The sequence below is a fragment of the Pongo abelii genome, chromosome 19 (assembly GCF_028885655.2).
Source record: "Pongo abelii isolate AG06213 chromosome 19, NHGRI_mPonAbe1-v2.0_pri, whole genome shotgun sequence".
Lineage (NCBI taxonomy): Eukaryota > Metazoa > Chordata > Mammalia > Primates > Hominidae > Pongo > Pongo abelii.
Window position 1 is genome coordinate 95,743,414 of NC_072004.2, and position 17,500 is coordinate 95,760,913.

Below are 17,500 nucleotides of genomic sequence, written 5' to 3' on the forward strand. Positions count from 1 at the left end.
CTTGTAGGTGGCACTGCATGGTTGGGCTGTGGTGGGAAATGATGCAGCTGCAGTGCTGTGGTCTGTGGGGGGTGGGTGGGGTGAGTGTGGGGTATGAGTGGGGTGTGTGTTGGGTGTGTGAGGGGTGTGAATGGGATGTGTGTGTGTTGGGGGTGTGTGAGTGGTATAAATGGGGTGTGTGTGTTGGGTGTGTGAGTGGGGGGTGTGTGTGTTGGGGGGTGTGTGTGTGTGTTGGGGGTGTGTGTGTTGGGTGTGTGTGAGCGGTGTGTGTGTGTTGGGAGTGTGTGAGTGGGGTGAGCAGGATGTGTGTGTGTGTTGGGGTGTGTGGGAGTGGGGTGTGTGTTGGGGGTGTGTGAGTGGTGTGAGTGGGGTGTGAGTGGGGTGTGGTGTGTTGAGTGTGTGCGTGGGGGGTGTGTGTGTTGGGTGTGTGTGAGTGGTGTGTGTGTGTTGGTGTGTGAGTGGTGTGAGTGGGGTGTGTGTTGGGTGTGTGAGTGGGGGGTGTGTGTGTTGGGGTGTGTGTGTGTTGGGGGTGTATGTGTTGGGTGTGTGTGAGTGGTGTGTGTGTGTTGGGAGTGTGTGAGTTGGGAGTGTGTGAATGGGGTGAGTGGGATGTGTGTGTGTGTTGGGTTGTGTGGGAGTGGGGTGTGTGTGTGCTTGTGTCATTCCCTTGGAGAGTAATCCCTTCCAGAGCAGCCAAGGCCACCCCCAAGCCTGGAGCACGTGGGATGCAGAAAGTTTGGGTAACTCCCTTTTTATGCCTAATTTGGAACCCGTCAGAGTGGAAAAGTGGCCGTGTGGCTGGTGTTCCTTGAAAACACTGAAGGCAAATGAATAAACCCTTTGCCATCTGGGGCAAACAATAAACCCGTCCAAAGACAGAGGAAAAGCTAAGAATTGAGTTACTTGGGGGAATAAAATTTTGAAAAGTTTCCATGAATAATGAGAAATCTAGAAAGCCACACAAATGCTCGAGCAGGACGTGCTCGAAAAAGACCTGAGAAGACCTCAGCGCAGGCTGGAAGGAAGGCTGAGTGTGGGAGGAGTGTCCCAACTCAGGGCCAGTCTACAGAGACTGAGAGAGTATTATTTTTTCTTTTTTTTTTTTTGAGATGGAGTCTTGCTCTGCTGCCCAGGCTGGAATGCAGTGGTGCCATCGCAGCTCAACTGCAACCTTTGCCTCCCAGGTTCAAGTGATTCTCCTACTTCAGCCTCCCGAGTAGCTGGGACTACAGGTACCCGCCACCACGCCTGGCTAATTTTTTGTATTTTTAGTAGAGATGGGGTTTCACTGTGTTAGCCAGGATGGTCTCGATCTCCTGACCTCGTGATCCACCCGCCTCGGCCTCCCAGAATGCTGGGATTACAGGCGTGAGCCACCATGCCCAGCCAGTTTTTTTTTTTTTCTTTTCCATGTTTTGGCTGTAGGTGTTTAAAGAAATCTCTATCAAACCACTAATTGGCAACAAGCCAAAGGAACACAGACTTTATTTATTTATTTATTGTTTTATTTATTTATTTATTTATTTATTTTTGAGATGGAGTTTCGCTCCTGTAGCCAAGCTAGGGTGCAATGGCGTGATCTCAGCTCACAGCAACCTCCACCTCCCAGGTTCAAGCAATTCTCCTGCCTCAGCCTCCCAACTAGCTGGGATTACAGGCATGCACCACGATGCCCAGCTAATTTTGTATTTTTAGTAGAGACGGGGTTTCTCCATGTTGGTCAGGCTGGTCTTGAACTCCTGACTTCAGGTGATCTGCCCACCTCAGCCTCCCAAAGTGCTGGGATTATAGGCATGAGCCACCATGCCTGCACTATTTTTTATTTATTTATTTTTTAATGTTTTAAAATTTTTTACTAGTGGGAATCTGCTTGAATTTGTAAAATGTAGAGTTGACACTGAAGATGTGAAAAGAATGAAGACATTTTCTAGGGAATCTTGAACAAGAGAAAACCAACACGAACAAGAGAACAATAAAAGAGGCCGGGCGCGGTGGCTCACTGGGTGACTGTGAGATCCTGCCTCAAAAAGAGAGAGAGAGAGAAGGAAGGAAGGAAAGAAAATAGGAAATGTTGATGAGGATGTGGAGAAATTGGAAGTGTTGTACAGTGTTGGTGGGAATGTTAAACGCTGCAGCCGCTAAGGAAGCAGCAAGGCAGTTGATCCAAAAGTTACGCATAAAATTATCCTAGGCTGGGCGCGGTGGCTTACACCTGTCATCCCAGTATTTTGGGAGGCTGAGTTGGGTGGATCACGAGGTCAGGAGATTGAGAACATCCTGGCCAACATGGTGAAACCCCGTCTCTACTAAAAATAAAAAAAAAAAATTTAGCTGGGCCTGGTGGCGCATGCCTGTAATCCCAGCTACTTGGGCGGCTTAGGCAGGAGAATCACTTGAACCTGGGAGGCGGAGGTTGCAGTAAGCCGAGATCGCACTACTGCACTCCAGCCTGGCGGCAGAGCGAGACTCACTCTCAAAACAAAACAAAACAAAAAACAAAAAAAGAATACGATATGGATCTGTGCTGCAGCGTGGATGGACCTCAAAAACATGCTAAATGAAAGAAGCCAGATACAAGAGGCCATGTACGATTCCATTGATACAAAATATCCACAATAGATTCACCCATGGAGACAGAACACAGATTAGTGGTTGGCTGGGAGGAGTGGGGAGTAGGGAGTCATTGCTGCGGGATTTCTTTCTGGGATGAAGAAAATGTGAACTAGGACCAGGCCCAGTGGCTTCTCACCTGTAATCCCAGCATGTTGGGAGGCTGAGGTGGGTGGATCACTTGAGATCAGGAGTTCGAGACCAGCCTGACCAACATGGGGAAACCCCGTCTCTACTAAAAATACAAAAATTAGCCGGGTGTGGTGGTGCTTGCCTGTAGTCCCAGCTACTCAGGAGGTTGAGGCAGGAGAATTGCTTGAACCTAGGAGGCAGAGGTTGCAGTGAGCCGAGATTGAGACACTGCACTCCAGCCTGGGCAACAGAGAGACTCTGTCTCAAAAAAAAAAAAAAAAGCCTAAATATACACATATCCACACATGAGAGAAGTTCAGAGTGAATACACAGGTGAATGCCGATGGGGTGTCTCTGGTGATGAGTTTACAGGGGCTTTTGCACATTTTCCCAATCCCACGGGGAGCCTATTGAATTCTGAAGCTGAGAACAGTGTATGTGTTCTAGAGCATGGTTCTCTAAGCGCAGACGCCTCATTCTAACTATGGTGAGGAGGGTGCCAGGAGCCAAGGGAGGCGGCCCCAGAAGCTGAGACAGCAAGCTGTGTGGCCAGCCTCACCCTGTGGCAGAGTCAGGTGGTCAGTCCTCATCTGCAGTCACGGGGTGGGTGGAGAGGGAAAGGGTGCACAGAGAGGGGCCCGCGCCCATCCCTTGGCACAGCCGTCCTCTACTTGGCCTCTCCTTTGGTGGCCGCTGGTTGCTACTAACAGGGTGTCCTTTGTGGATTCTTCCTCTGGAGAGGCTACTGGGCTTGGCTGCTGGATTGTACTTCCTGTGGTAAGGGAAGAGGAGACTGCTGGAGCCAGGGGTCATTTGGGTTGGAGGCATCAGCAGGCCAGGAGGCTGCTGGTGGAGCTTCCTTTCTTCAGCTTCCTGCTGGGCGTCTTGCTGTGAGGTCTCCCGGTGATGCCCGGTGTGGAAGGGAGGTGCCGGATGAGCGTGCCCACTGGGGGGTCAGACTGCCCGCCTCCACCTCTAGGGGCTTGGGAGGCCTGGCCTGGCTGGCCCCGGGGTGCCCGGGCCTGCCTGTACCTTCTGGGTCGGTCTCTGCAGTGCATCTGTGCTCTGAGCACAAGCCAAGGCATTTGTGTGGAGGCCCGGGGTGCTGGGAGCCTGGTAGGGTGCTGGGAGCTTGGCAGGGTGCCGTGAGCCTGGCAGGGTGCCGCCTCTGGTGTGGGTAGTTCTCCTCTTATGTGGATTTTCCCTGCACGTCTGCAGGAGCTGCTTCTTCGTCTTCCCACACCCTCCTGCCCATGGGTCCTGGAGGCAGAGGGTGCTGGGAAGGTGGTCAGTGCCCACACGTGGGTGTCCCTGCCTGGGCCTTCCTGAGAGGAGGTGGCCCCTGAGGTGGGGTCTTTGTGAGTCTGTTGGAGCTGTGCGTGGGGTGCACAAACCTGCCCTGTCTGAAGGGGGTCGTGTTTCAACAGGGAGCTGCGTCAGAGGTTTTGGTAGATGCTACTGTAGACCTCATATCCGATGAGTGGGAAGCTGCTAATGCCATACCCAGCAAGAGAAGGAAGCAGGATGCAGCCCCGCTTGAGGCCGCCGGCGTGCCTTCTGCAGACTGTGAGCAGGTAGTCTGAGTCAATAGTTGGGCAGAACGCTCCCTGCCCCCGTGCATGCTGGCACAGCCCGGCACGGCCACCTTGCACTTCCAGCCCTTGAGTCCCTGCCAGTCGAGGAAGGCTGCCCAGGATGGGCGTTCTCGGGTCACCCTTGGGCGGTGAAAGAGCAATGCTGATTCAGGCTTGGCTCTTGTGACTCTGAGGACGTTTTGCTAGTGGTGAATTTCAGCTTTATTGTGCATCCTTCCACTTGCCTTTTTACTCCGTGCAGCTGTCCCCTTGGACACCCGGAGAAATTTAACCTGGCTGCACTCACCTGGCTAAAGCTCCACCAGCAACACAGGCTTCACCACAGAGAGCAGCAGGAGAGCCCAAGGGGGCCTAGAGGGCCAGGCCCAGGCAGGTGGGGGCCCGACCCGGCCTCTGCCTGAACACAAGGTCTTGGATGGCGCTTGCCACATGGGGGTGTAGTGGAAGCCCTGCTCAGTTTAGTCTCTGGTTTCTGGAAGTTGAAATCCTGACTTTTTCTTTTTTTTTTTTTTTTTTGAGACAGAGTTTCCCTCTGTTGCCCAAGCTGGAGTGCGGTGGCGCGATCTCAGCTCACTGCAACCTCCGCATGCAGGCTTCAAGCGATTCTCCTGCCTCACCCTCCTGAGTAGCTGGGATTACAGGCACCCGCCACCACGTCCGGCTACTTTTTTTGTGTATTTTTAGTAGAGATGGGGTTTCACCACGTTGGCCAGGCTGGTCTCGAACTCCTGGCCTCAAATGTTCCACCCATCTCGGCCTTCCAAAGTGCTGGGATTACAGGCGTGAGCCACTGTGCCTGCCCCAAATCCTGACTTTTTCTATAGCATTTAGGAGTATTACAGTACTCACTAATAATATCAAAAATGAAATTAGCTAACACATCTAATGAAAGGACTTTTGCTTTTAGGGAAAAGCAAGGGAGCTTCATACCTTGAAGAGTGACGCTTGTGAAGTTTATTACTTTTTTACAGAGGGCGATGGCCTCCCTGCCTTCCCCGCACCGCGCTCCCCCCGCCCCCGCCCATCGAGATGGTCACGTGTTCATTGAACGGAGATTTACCGAGCATCCACCACAGCTAGGTCTTAGGAATAGGCAGAAGCCTTCAAGGCAGGCGCGCTCTTTCCGCTGTGGGCTGGGGCTTGACCGTGAGCCCACTCCTGCAGCTCTTGGGAAATGCAGGCAGCATCCACAGGGGGCTGGACTTACCCAGACCTAAGGCACAGTGTGGGTGGAGAGCTCATTCACAATAGCAACAAAAATATGAGAAGCAACTTATAAAATAAAGGATGGATTCATAGGCCACGCGAGGAGAAGGCTCGGGCTCAGCAGACAGGAAGTCCGTGGAGAGGTGGGCCCTGCCCCAGAGAGAGCATGGAAGGGTTAGCACTGCAGAGATGTCTGCTGTCACCCAGACTGACACAGGAACTTAACCAACTAATTAATGTATAACAGTAGTATAGCTCTGAATGGGTTTGGTGGGTTTTGTGTTTGTTTGTTTTGAGGCGGGGTCTCGCCCTGTGTCCCAGGCTGGAGCGCAGTGGCAAAATCATAGCTCATTGCAGCCTCGACTTCCTGGGCTCAAGCAATCCTCGTGCTTCCGCCTCCCGAGTAGCTGGGACTACGGGCGTGCACCACCACACCCAATTAATTTTTAAAATTTTTGGTAGAGATGGGGTCTTGCTGTGTTACCCACGCTGGTCTCAAACTCCTGGGCTCAAGCGATTCTCTCGCCCCAGCCTCCCAAAGTGCAGGGATTACAGGCATAAACCACCACCCTAGCCTGGTTTTGTATTTTTGGAAGTTGACAGATTTTAAACTATAAATTGGTGAGGATACTTAACGGATGTGAGGAGGAGAAATGGATGGGAGATTTATAGTAAAGCTGTCAACGTACATGGATGGGAGATTTATAGTAAAACTGTCAACGTACGTGGATGGGAGATTTATAGTAAAACTGTTAACGTACACGGGTGGAAACATTCCCACGGAGTAACAGAGGCGCGACCTGGGGATGCGCACGGAGCATGAGATGTGAGCTGGAGTTAGGGCACTGCATATGCGGACCGGAGCGTGTTGGTCAGGGTGTACACATGGGTGTGGAAAGTGGGGCGTCTGGACCATGGGCTCAGCATTTGGGTAAAACACACACACTCCACTCACCCCACTCACACACACCCCCGCCACACATACCCCACTCACACATACCCCACTCACACATACCCCACTCCCTCCACTCACACACACCCCCACACCCCACTCACACCACTCACACACCCCCTCACACACATACCCTCCACACACACATACCCCCACTCACACACCCCCCCACACACATACCCCACTCACACCACTCACACATCCCCCCCACACACACCCCACTCACACCACTCACACACCCCCACACACACATACCCCACTCACACCACTCACACACCTCAACACACACACACCCCACTCACCCCACTCACACCCAACACACACACACACCACTCACCCCACTCACACACACCCAACACACACACACCCCACTCACCCCCAACACATACACATCCCACTCACACCACTCACACACACATACCCACTCACACACACACCCCAACACACACACACCCCACTCACCCACAACACACACACATCCCACTCACACCGCTCACACCCCAACACACATACCCCACTCACACATACACCCCAACACACACACATACCCCACTCACACCACTCACACACCCAAGACAAACACCCCACTCACACACACCCAACACACCCCACTCACAGCACTCACACAGCCCCCGACACACACCACATTCACACCACTCACACACCCCCAAGACAAACACCCCACTCACACCACTCATACACCCCAACACACACACACCCCACTCACACCACTCACACCTAACACACCCCCATCACACACACCACCAACACACACACACTCCACCCATCCCACTCACACCCAACACACACATACCCCACTCAACACCACTCACACACCCCCCAACATACACACATCCCCAACACACACACACCCCACTCACCCCACTAACACACACCCAACACACACCCCACTCACACCACTCACCCCCAACACACCCTACTCGCACCACTCACACACCCCCAACACACACACCCCCCCAACACACACACCCTAACACACACACACCCCACACATGCCACTCACACACACCCAACACACACACACCCCAATCACACCACTCACACACCCCCAACACACACACACCCCACTCACCCCACTCACACACACCCAACACACACACACCCCACTCACCCCACTCACACACACCCCAACACACACACGTCCCACTCACACCCATCTCATACTCACACTGAAACACACGGTCCCTTGTTGCCCACAGGGGATCGGTTCCAGGACCCCAGAGGACACCAAAATCCGAGGATGCCCAGTCCCAGATATGAAACGGCGTGGAATTGGTACATAACCCACAGCATCCGCCTGTGCACTTTATTTTTTATTTTTTTTATTTTTTGAGATGGATTCTCTCTCTTTTGCCCAGGCTGGAGTGCAGTGGCGTGATCTCGGCTCCCTGCAACCTCCGCCTCCTGGGTTCAAGCGAGTCCCCTGCCTCAGCCTCCTGAGCAGCTGGGACTATAGGCGCACGCCACCACACTGGCTAATTTTTGTATTTTTAGTAGAGATGGGGTTTTGCCATGTTGGCCAGGCTGGTTTCAAACTTCTGACCTCAAGGGATCCGCCTGCCTCGACCTCCCAAAGTTTATTGGGATAACAGGCCTGAGCCACTGTGGCCGGCCCCCAACACCATGCACTTTAATTCATCTCTAGATTCCTTACAACAGGCGTCTGTATGACATAAATGCTGTGTGAACAGTTGCTACACGGTATCGTGTTTCCCTTTGTGTTCTTTGTTATTGTTGTCTCATTATTTTCTGTTTTCTTCCCCAATATTTTCTGTCTGTGGTTGGCTGAATCTGTGGCTGCAGAGGGCCGACTGTATACCAGCTTGATTCAATATTTTATTTTTATTTTTTATTTATTATTGTTATTATTATTATTTTTTGAGATGGAGTCTCACTCTGTCGCCCAGGCTGGAGTGCAGTGGCGCGATCTTGGCTCACTGCAAGCTCCATCTCCCGGGTTCACGCCATTCTCTTGTCTCAGCCTCCCGAGTAGCTGGGACTACAGGCGCCCGCCACCATGCCCGGCTAATTTTTTTGTATTTTTGTAGAGATGGGGTTTCACCGTGTTAGCCAGGATGGTCTGGATATCCTGACCTCGTGATCCACCGGGCTATTATTATTATTTTCGAGGCAGAGTCTTGCTCTTTCTCCCAGGCTGGAGTGCAGTGGTGCAACCTCTGCCTCCCAGGTTCAAGTGATTCCTCCTGCCTCAGCCTCTAGAGTAGCTGGGATTACAGGTGCGTGCCACCATGCCTGGCTAATTTTTGTATTTTTAGTAGAGATGGGGTTTCCCCATGTTGGCCAGGCTGGTCTCGAACTCCTGACCTCTGGTGATCCGCCCGCCTCGTTCTCTCAAAGTGCTGGGATTACAGGTGTGAGCCACCGCACCTGGCCTGATTCAATATTTTCATGTAAAACAGCATCCTAAAAGCTCTAGAAAATACAGGGGGATATTTATAAAATTATGTAAATACTTCTAAGCCTCACCCCCCCCTCAAAATTATAAATACCACTATGGTTATGTAGTTCGAGATTCTGGGTCAAAGACCATGAAACTGTTCAATGGAAAAGCAGACAGCAGGAGGCGCTGGAAGCACAGGGCGCCTACCGGGGCACTCGGCCAGTCCTCACCGAGAAGTAAGTGGTCCCTAATTCAGGGCCAGGTTACTGTTCACAGGGGAAGAGCTGAGGGGGGTGAGCCTGGGGCTGCTCCTCCGAGGCCTCAGCCCTGCAGGTGCGATGATGTCAGATGGTTGGTTTTGTTTCTATTGAAAAGAGGGTCTGAGATGGCGGCTTGAGGGCAGTGGTCTTCCAGGAACTGGATCACGGTCCCTCTAAGGGTCTCTCCTGCCGTTGCCTCTGCGTTTACTGCAGTCTTTCCACAGCCCCATGTTGTGGGCGGAGGGAGTGAGGCCAGGCCTGGCCCCTGCCTCCAGCCTCCCCGGGCTCTGACCAACCTCCGGGTGCTGCTGCTGCTGTTTCTTCCTGTCTGGCCACTCCCCTCCTGCAAGGCGGGCCCTGGGGAGGGCTGCTGGCAGCTGTTCCTAAGGTCTGAGCCCTTTGCTACATGAAGGAAAGAAGCGGTAGGGGGCCTGCATCTTCCATGCTGGTGGGAGGTGGGGGGTGGTCAGGGGCCTGCCTCAGTGGGCTCCTCCCATTCAGGGCTGTGACTCGGTGGTCCAGAGCCTGAGGATTCTCTGTCTATTTCTGCCAGAGCCTGATTATGTTATCGAAGCTGCTAGAGCATTCATGACCTTGGCTTATTTTCAACTTTCATAATTAGGGAAAAACTTAATTTGAGGTTTGATTATTTTAACCATTAGAAATCTTTGGGTTATGGCCAGGCACAGTGGCTCACACCTGTAATCACAGCACTTTGGGAGGCCGAGGTGGGTGGATCACCTGAGGTCAGGAGTTCAAGACTAGCTGGCCAACATGGTGAAACCCCATCTGTACTAAAAATATGAAAATCATGGCCAGGCACGGTAGCTCACGCCTGGAATCCCAGCACTTTGGCCGAGGTGGGTGGATCACCTGAGGTCAGTTCAAGACCAGCCTGGCCAACATGGTGAAACCCCGTCTGTACAAAAATACAAAAAAAAAAAAAAAAAAAAAAAAAAAAAAATTAGCCGGGCATGATGGCAGGTGCCTGTAATCCCAGCAACTCAGGAGGCTGAGGCAGGATAATCACCTGAACCGGGGAGGCGGAGGTTGCAATGGGCTCGGATCATGTCATTGCACTCCAGCCTGGGCAACAAGAGCGAAACTTCATCTCAAAAAAAACAAAAACAAAACAAAAATAGCTGGGTGTGGTGGCCTGAACCTGTAATCCCAGCTACTCAGGAGGCTGAGGCAGGAGAATTGCATGAACCCAAGAAACAGGGGTTGCAGTGAGCTGAGATTGTGCCACTGCACTCCAGCCTGGGTGACAGAGCGAGACTCCAACTCAAAAAAAGAAAAAGAAAAAAAAAGCCTTTGAATTGCAAATAATGGAAAGCCCAGCTCCGCCTTTCTAATCCCATTGAGGGAGTTTATTATGGACACACCTGATGAGCCCCGAGCCTGTAGGTGAAGCTTGGTGCAGGCGTCTCCGGCCCTGTCTACTCTGCCTTCCGGACGGCCGTGGCTCCCCGACTGAGCCTCTCATCAGCTGTTTCCCGTTACTCCTTCGTGCCACAGAGTGGCTTCCCCTGTGATCCACCTGCTACTCTGTCCTTCAGGGGACAAGAGAGCGCCTCCTCTGGTGATTGATTCCTCTGAAGAGAGGAAGCGTTTCCTCAAATCTCATTGGCTCTGACTGGCTCACGGTCCAATCCCCCAGTGGGTCCCTATGGCCAGCATGATTGACACCAGTGGTTGACACCAGCCCACGCACAAGAGCTGCCCCTGGGGCTAGAGTAAAGCTGATGTTACTCAAACCATGCGGCCGAGAACAGGGAGAGCCAAGGGACCATTCCCCAGGATGGGCCATCCAGCGTTGTCACCAGGTGGCCACAAACACCTGCTGTGTGTGGACAGTGACCGTGACCACAGCATCACTGATGGGGGCCTTGCGTGTGCCAGGCAGTGTCCTACAACTCTCCATGTGCTTTGTCCCATTTGGTCACCCTCAGTGATGCTCTGATGTGGACACATCTGCTGTCTCCACTTTAAAGATGGGGAAACTGAGGCCCACGGTGGCTCAGTGACCCACCTGGGGTTGCCCAGCCATTGCGGCATGGGGTGAGCTGGATGGGAACTCAGGCAGGCCCTCTAAACCCAGCCCAGACGCCACTGCATAGCAGCCCTGGAGGTACCAGGCAGCTGGCTGGGCAGGGACAGCATCATCGCCTCTCCGCGATGAGGCTGTCTTCAGGGCTCGGACCCCACCCACCAGGTCTCCTCAGCACACTGAGGATGATGGGTGCCTGCAGTGAAGGGTTGTGCAGCACCTGCCTGTTTCTTGACAGCCTCTTGCTTCCCCCCTCAGCAGGTTCCCCGGCAGCTGACCAGCCTGTCATTCAGAGGCTGACACCTGTCCTGATGACGCCACTCTCCAGTGCTGGGCCCCAGCCCCAGACTCTTCTTCCGCAGTTGCTTCTGCAGTTGCTTTTTTTTTTTTTTTATTTTTGAGATGGAGTCTTGCTCTATTGCTCAGTCTGGAGTACAGTTGCATAATATCGGCTGACTGCAACCTCCATCTCCTGGGTTCAAGCGATTCTCCTGCCTCAGCCTCCCAAGTAGCTGGGATTACAGGCACCCGCCGCCACGCCCAGCTAATTTTTTGTATTTTTAGTAGAGACGGGGGATCTCACCATGTTGGCCAGGCTGGTGGCAAACTCCTGACCTCCAGTGATCCGCCTGCCTCGGCCTCCCAAAGTGCTAGGATTACAGGCCTGAGCCACCGCACCCAACCTATCGCCCAGGCTGGAGTGCAGTGGCCAGATCTCAGTGAGGCCCTGTTTTAGAGTCGGCCTGCACTGGGAGTGAGTCTCCCCTGTCCGCACCCAAACGCACCAAGTGTGCCATTTCAGCGGTGGTGCTTGCTCCCTGGAATGGGACCAGGTGCTCTCAGTGATGTGGTGGGTTGGTGGCCTGGGTTCGGTGTCGGACGCAGGCCAAGCGGGAGGCTGGAGCCAAGCTGTGGCCTGGGGAGATGTTATGGGTCGGAGGGTCGGGGGGGCAGGGGTGCCTCCTGTGCTTTGTGTACACTGAGCATGGGTTTCCTCTGAATTTAAAAAGAAGGAGAAAATCAGAATTTCTGGCCCTGGTTCTGGCCGGAAGTGCGGCCATGTGTGATAGAGAAGGGCTTGCAGTGTCGGCCTGGCCTCCTGGAAGCCCTGGGCTGCAGCCCTGTCCAGCTGCGGCCTTGTCATGCCCTGGGTGGGTGGGAATGCAGCCTCCTCCTGGGGCCACACAGGGGCCGGCCGTCAGCTGAGGGGCTCCTGAAGTGGCAGTGACGGGATCCTGTGGCTCTTCCTCGTCCCCTTGTTACCAGTTGCTGAGGAGAGGGTGGATTAGCCCCTGGGCTGCACCTCAGTGTGTGTTGGTCTTCCCGGGTATGTGGGTGCAGGAGGTGGGGGGCGTGGAGTAGGCACAGGTTCACACCTCCTGCCTGGCAGTTGAGGGCCCTCATCACACACCACCAGGTTTCAGGGAATCTACAAATCACTTTCCTGTACTGACCCGATCAGCACGCACCCCTGAGTACTGCCCCCTGGGAGATGCCTGTGGGGTCCCAGGGTTCTGGCAGCCTCCTCCTACCAGCTGCAGTCCTGGTTCCAAGGTGGGGACCGTACGCCTGAACCTGGATGTGCCTTTGAGCCTGGCTGTGCTTGCTGAGGGTGCGGCGGGAGCTGCTACTCATTTTTTTGTCTCATTCTTCTCATTTCAAATTTTATGTACGAAATATTTTTATAGAGTGCATAAAATGTGGAAAGCCTGTGTGTGCTTTCTAATGTTCAAAACCAGGCCAGGCACGGTGGCTCACGTGTGTAATCCTACACTTTGGGAGGCCAAGATGGGAGGATTGCCTGAGCCTAGGTGTTGGAGACCAGCCTGAGCAACATGGTGAGACTCTGTCTCTAAAGAGCATTTTTTAAAACCAGCTGGGAACGGTGGTTCGCGCCTGTAATCCCAGGACCTTGGGAGGCCGAGATGGGCAGATCGCTTGAGCCTGAGAGTTCAAAACCAGCTTGGGCAACATGATGAAACCCCGTTTCTACAAAAAACAAACAAACAAAAAATTAGCTGGGCGCAGTGATGCTCACCTATAGTCTCAGCTACTCAGGAGGTTGATAGGGGAGGATCACTTGAGCCCAGGAGGTCAAGGCTACAGTGAGCTGGGGTTGCACCACTGCACTCCAGCCTGGGCGACAGAGGGAGACCTTGTCTCAAATAAATAAATAAATAAAAATCCATCTCAGTGGGTGTCCAATAAGCAGTGAGCCCGTGTGAGGGTCTCAGCCTGGCCGTGACCGTGCTGAGTGTCGCGAGCGCTTCAAGGCCACTTGCCCCGACCCTGCCCACCCCCGACTTTTGTTTCTTAATTTCATTCTTTCCAGGAAATTGCAGATTTGACAGATGTTAGGTACTTTGGTCGAGCCAAGCTTGATGTAGTTGAGAAATGGAAGAGAAAGTTGGAGGGAAACACAGGCTAGAGTAGAGTAAATCTAAGAAATAAAGTGAGTGTCTCTCTTTCTCTTTAGAGCAAAAAGAAGAAAAGGAAGAAGAAAAAGATTTGGAACAACTCCCCTTCCTCAGAGGTGGCTTCCTTGCCCCTGTCTCCTGCCAGCCCCTGTCACCTGACTTTGCTTTCAAACCCGGGGCCTCAGGACACAGCCCTGCCCCACAGCCAAGCCCAGCAGAGTGGCCCCACTGGCCAGCCGAGCCAGCCCCCGGGCACAGCCACCACGCCACTGGAGGGTGACGGCCTTTCCACGCCCACCGAGGTTGGCGACAGCCCCCTGCAGGCTCGGGCTTTGGGAGAGGCAGGAGTGGCCACAGGAAGTGAGGCTCTGAGCAGCCCCCAATCCCAGCACCACACGGAAGGGGAGGACCAGGACGCTTCCATCCCCTCTGGGGGCAGAGGCCTGTCCCAGGAGGGGACCATTCCCCCGACCTCTGCTGGTGAAGGCCGTTCTAGGACTGAAGATGCTGCCCAGGAGCTCCTGTTGCCTGAGTCAAAAGGAGGCAGCTCTGAGCCCAGGACAGAACCACAGACCACCGAGCAGCAGGCAGGGACCCCAGCCTCTACGGTGAGTCATCCGGGAGAGATGGCCCGGGAGTGGCACCGAGCCCTCAGCACCTGGGCTCTGCTGCAAGGTGCTGGCGTTGCTTCCCTGCCGGGGGGGCGTCCTCTGGGCCCTGCTCCCTGGGTGGGAGTCGGAGGGCTGTTCCTCCACCGGGGATGCCGGCCCACCCTGTCCCTCGGCTTGTGGCAGATGCTGCCCCTTAAACCATTGAGTCGGAGTCACCCTGGCCCATTTTGTCACCTTGGCCCTGGTGTTTGGGGTCTTTCAGGCAGTTGATGCTGCAGCTGAGCCAGCCAATACAGTTAAAGGGGCCGGGAAGGAAATGAAAGAGAAGACCCAGAGAACAAAACAGCCGCCAGCAACCACTCCTGCTTCCAAAACACACTGCCAGGTGCGTCTCCTTCCTGCCTGCCGGCTCCAGGAGGCCCTCCTCCTGCCCACGGCTGCGCCTCTTTCATTTAATTATTCAGCGAATATTTAAGTGCTGGGGATATAGCCATGATTCAGACAAAGCTCTGGCCTTCGGGGTGCTCACATTCTAGCGGAGAGAGAGTCAGGAAACCGACTTCAGCAGTGAGAAGATCGTGGAGGGAGGGAGGGAGGGGAGAGAGGGCACCCGGCTGGGCCCTGAGGTACCGTGGCCCCCACAGCCTAAGTGGCCGGGCGAGGCCTCTCTGAGGAGGTGGTGAGGGATGGTCCCCGGAGGTGTCTGGGATGTGTCCCAGACAACGGGAAGGTCATGTGCAGAGGCCCTGGGCTAGTGTGGGGTGGGCCTGTTCTCAGAGCGGCAGGGACGCCAGTGCCCCCAGGAGGAGTTGGGGGAGGAGAGGCCACCGATGAGGCTGGAGAGCGGCGCCTCTGGAGGCTGTGATTAGTGGCCCCAATGGCATCGGAAGGTCCCGAGCAGGGAAGGGTTGTGACCACTCTGGCCGCTGTGAGAAGCATCCCCTGTAGGGGTCAATGTGGAGGCTGGGCTGGGCACGGTAGCTCACACCTGTAATCCCAGCGCTTTGGGAGGCCTAGGCGGGTGCATCACCTGAGGTCAGGAGTTCAAGACCAGCCTGGCCAACATGGTGAAACCCCGTCTCTACTAAAAATACAAAAATTAGCCGGCCGTGGTGGCGTGTGCCTGTAAGCCCAGCTACTCGGGAGGCTGTCGCAGAAGAATCGCTTGAGCCTGGGAGGCGGAGGTTGCAGTGAGCTGAGATCGCAGTACTGCACTCCAGCCTTGGTAATAAGAGCGAGACTCTGTCTCAAAAAGAAAATGTGGAGGCCGGCCTTGAAGGTCAGGGTTTGGTTCCTTGTTGCAGGAAGCTGAGACCAAGACCAAGACCAAGGACGAGACGGCTGCTGCTGGAGAAAAAGTTGGTAAAAATGAACGAGGGGAGCCTGAAGACCTGAAGAAGCCAGAGGGGAAGAACAGAAGTGCAGCTGCTGTGAAAAAGGACAAGGAGCAAAAAAACCAGAAAGCAGGTGTCCAGGAAGTGAAGGCAAGGTAGGGATGCCCCCGCAGGGGAGCAAAGGAGACCCTGCCTGAGAGCCCGGCACACCTTCCCCCTGCACAACTCCCAGGGGATATCCAGGCTGCCCTTCTAGTCAGCTGTTTTGGCAAGTTTAACTTTGGGGGAAAAGGGGACCACTTAGGAGGTGGATGGGGGCAGGCACCTGTGCCAGTTTCTTGTTTCCTAATAGCCCCTGGGGTCCTGGAGCCAGCGTAGGCCTTTGGGAACTGAGGAGAGGGGCTGTTCTGGCCCAGACACCTGCTGGTGCCTCCCGCCACTGTCCCCAGCACTTCAGAGATGGGCAGGGATTGGCCACCTCTTCTTCCTCCATTTTGGAGGCAGTGAAGAGAGGACCCCATGGGGGGGTAGTGTGTCAGATGTGGACGTGCTTGCATGTTTGCTAGGGTGTGATAATGTGCATTACGAACACAAGGACCATGTGCCTGTGTGCGTTCACGTGCATGTGTGTGCACGTGTGTGTGCGTATGAGTGTGTGTACGTGTGCTTGTGCATGTGCGTGCATGTGTGTGTGCGAGTGCATGAGTGTGTGTACGTGTGCTTGTGCATGTGTGTGTGCGCGAGTGCATGAGTGTGTGTATGTGTGCTTGTGCATGTGTGTGCACGTGTGTGTGTGCACGTGTGTGCATGCACATGGCAGGTGGACAGATCTCACGGGAATCAGATTTCTGTTTTGGTTTTCCACCAGCACGCTGAGCCCGGGCGGAGGAGTCACCGTGTACTTCCACGCCATCATCTCTCATCATTTCTCATTCAGTCCCGACCACCATAAAGTCTTCATCAGAGGAGGAGAAGAATTTGGGGAGCCGAAATGGGCCAGCAATGTCTGTGAGCTGTACTATAGCAGGTGAGCGTGTCTTTAGGCTTGGGAGGAATCCCTCAGGGAAGGCATAGGATGCCCAGCCTGTGACACGTATTTAAAAAAAAATTTGTTTTTTTTTTTTGAGACGGAGTCTTGCTGTGTCACCCAGGCTGGAGTGTGGTGGCACGATCTCAGCTCACTGCAGCCTCCGCCTCCTGGGTTCAAGCGATTCTCGTGCCTCAGCTCCCAAGTAGCTTGGGATTACAGGCGCCCACCACCAAGCCTGGCTAATTTTTGTATTTTTAGTAGAGACGGAGTTTCTACTAAATGTTGGCTAGGCTAGTCTCAAACTCCCGACCTCAGGTGATCCGCCCGCCTAGGCCTCCCAAAGTGCTGGGATTACAGGCATGAGCCACTGCGTCCAGCCTTTAAATAATTTTTATCAAGTGAGTTGACGACATTCTTTGGGTTCTGGAAGATGAATATTTCAGACAGCTCTTCCTGGCCATGCATTTTGGTGTCATATTCCATCATGGACCTTTTTTTTTTTTTAAAGTATTCTTTCTTTATTTATTATAATTTTTTTTTTCTTTTTAGAGAGGGGATCTTGCTCTGTTGCCTAGGCTGCAGTGCAATCATGACTCACTGCAGCCTCAATCTCCTGGGCCACCATGCCCAGCTTTGTTTATCTGAGACAGAGTCTTGCTCTGTCACCCAGGCTGGAGTGCAGTGGTGGGATCACAGGTCAATGCAGCCTTGACCTCCTGGACTCAAGAAGTCCTCCCGCCTCAGCCTCCCATGGTGTTGGGATTTCAGGCATGGGCCACTGAACCCAGCCTTGCCTCCTCTTGGTCCACATCAATTTATAGCTTTGCACTCCATGCTACGTTTGAGAATAACTAAAATTTCCGGGTTAGGAATTTTGGATA

At 53.8% G+C, this 17,500-nt stretch overlaps 1 protein-coding gene across 3 annotated transcripts in view; it reads left to right on the forward strand.

Moving 5' to 3' along the window:
* The window catches only part of RNF213 (ring finger protein 213), a 135,229-nt gene that overhangs the window by 13,748 nt on the left and 103,981 nt on the right, over nucleotides 1–17,500 (forward strand). For all 3 annotated transcript variants that reach the window (XM_054535867.2, XM_063718332.1, XM_063718331.1), the window contains exons 4-8: nucleotides 4,170–4,316; nucleotides 13,704–14,252; nucleotides 14,518–14,640; nucleotides 15,560–15,744; nucleotides 16,458–16,616. In XM_054535867.2, coding sequence (XP_054391842.2) covers nucleotides 4,170–4,316; nucleotides 13,704–14,252; nucleotides 14,518–14,640; nucleotides 15,560–15,744; nucleotides 16,458–16,616 — 1,163 coding nt within the window. The remainder of the gene's footprint in view (nucleotides 1–4,169; nucleotides 4,317–13,703; nucleotides 14,253–14,517; nucleotides 14,641–15,559; nucleotides 15,745–16,457; nucleotides 16,617–17,500) is intronic.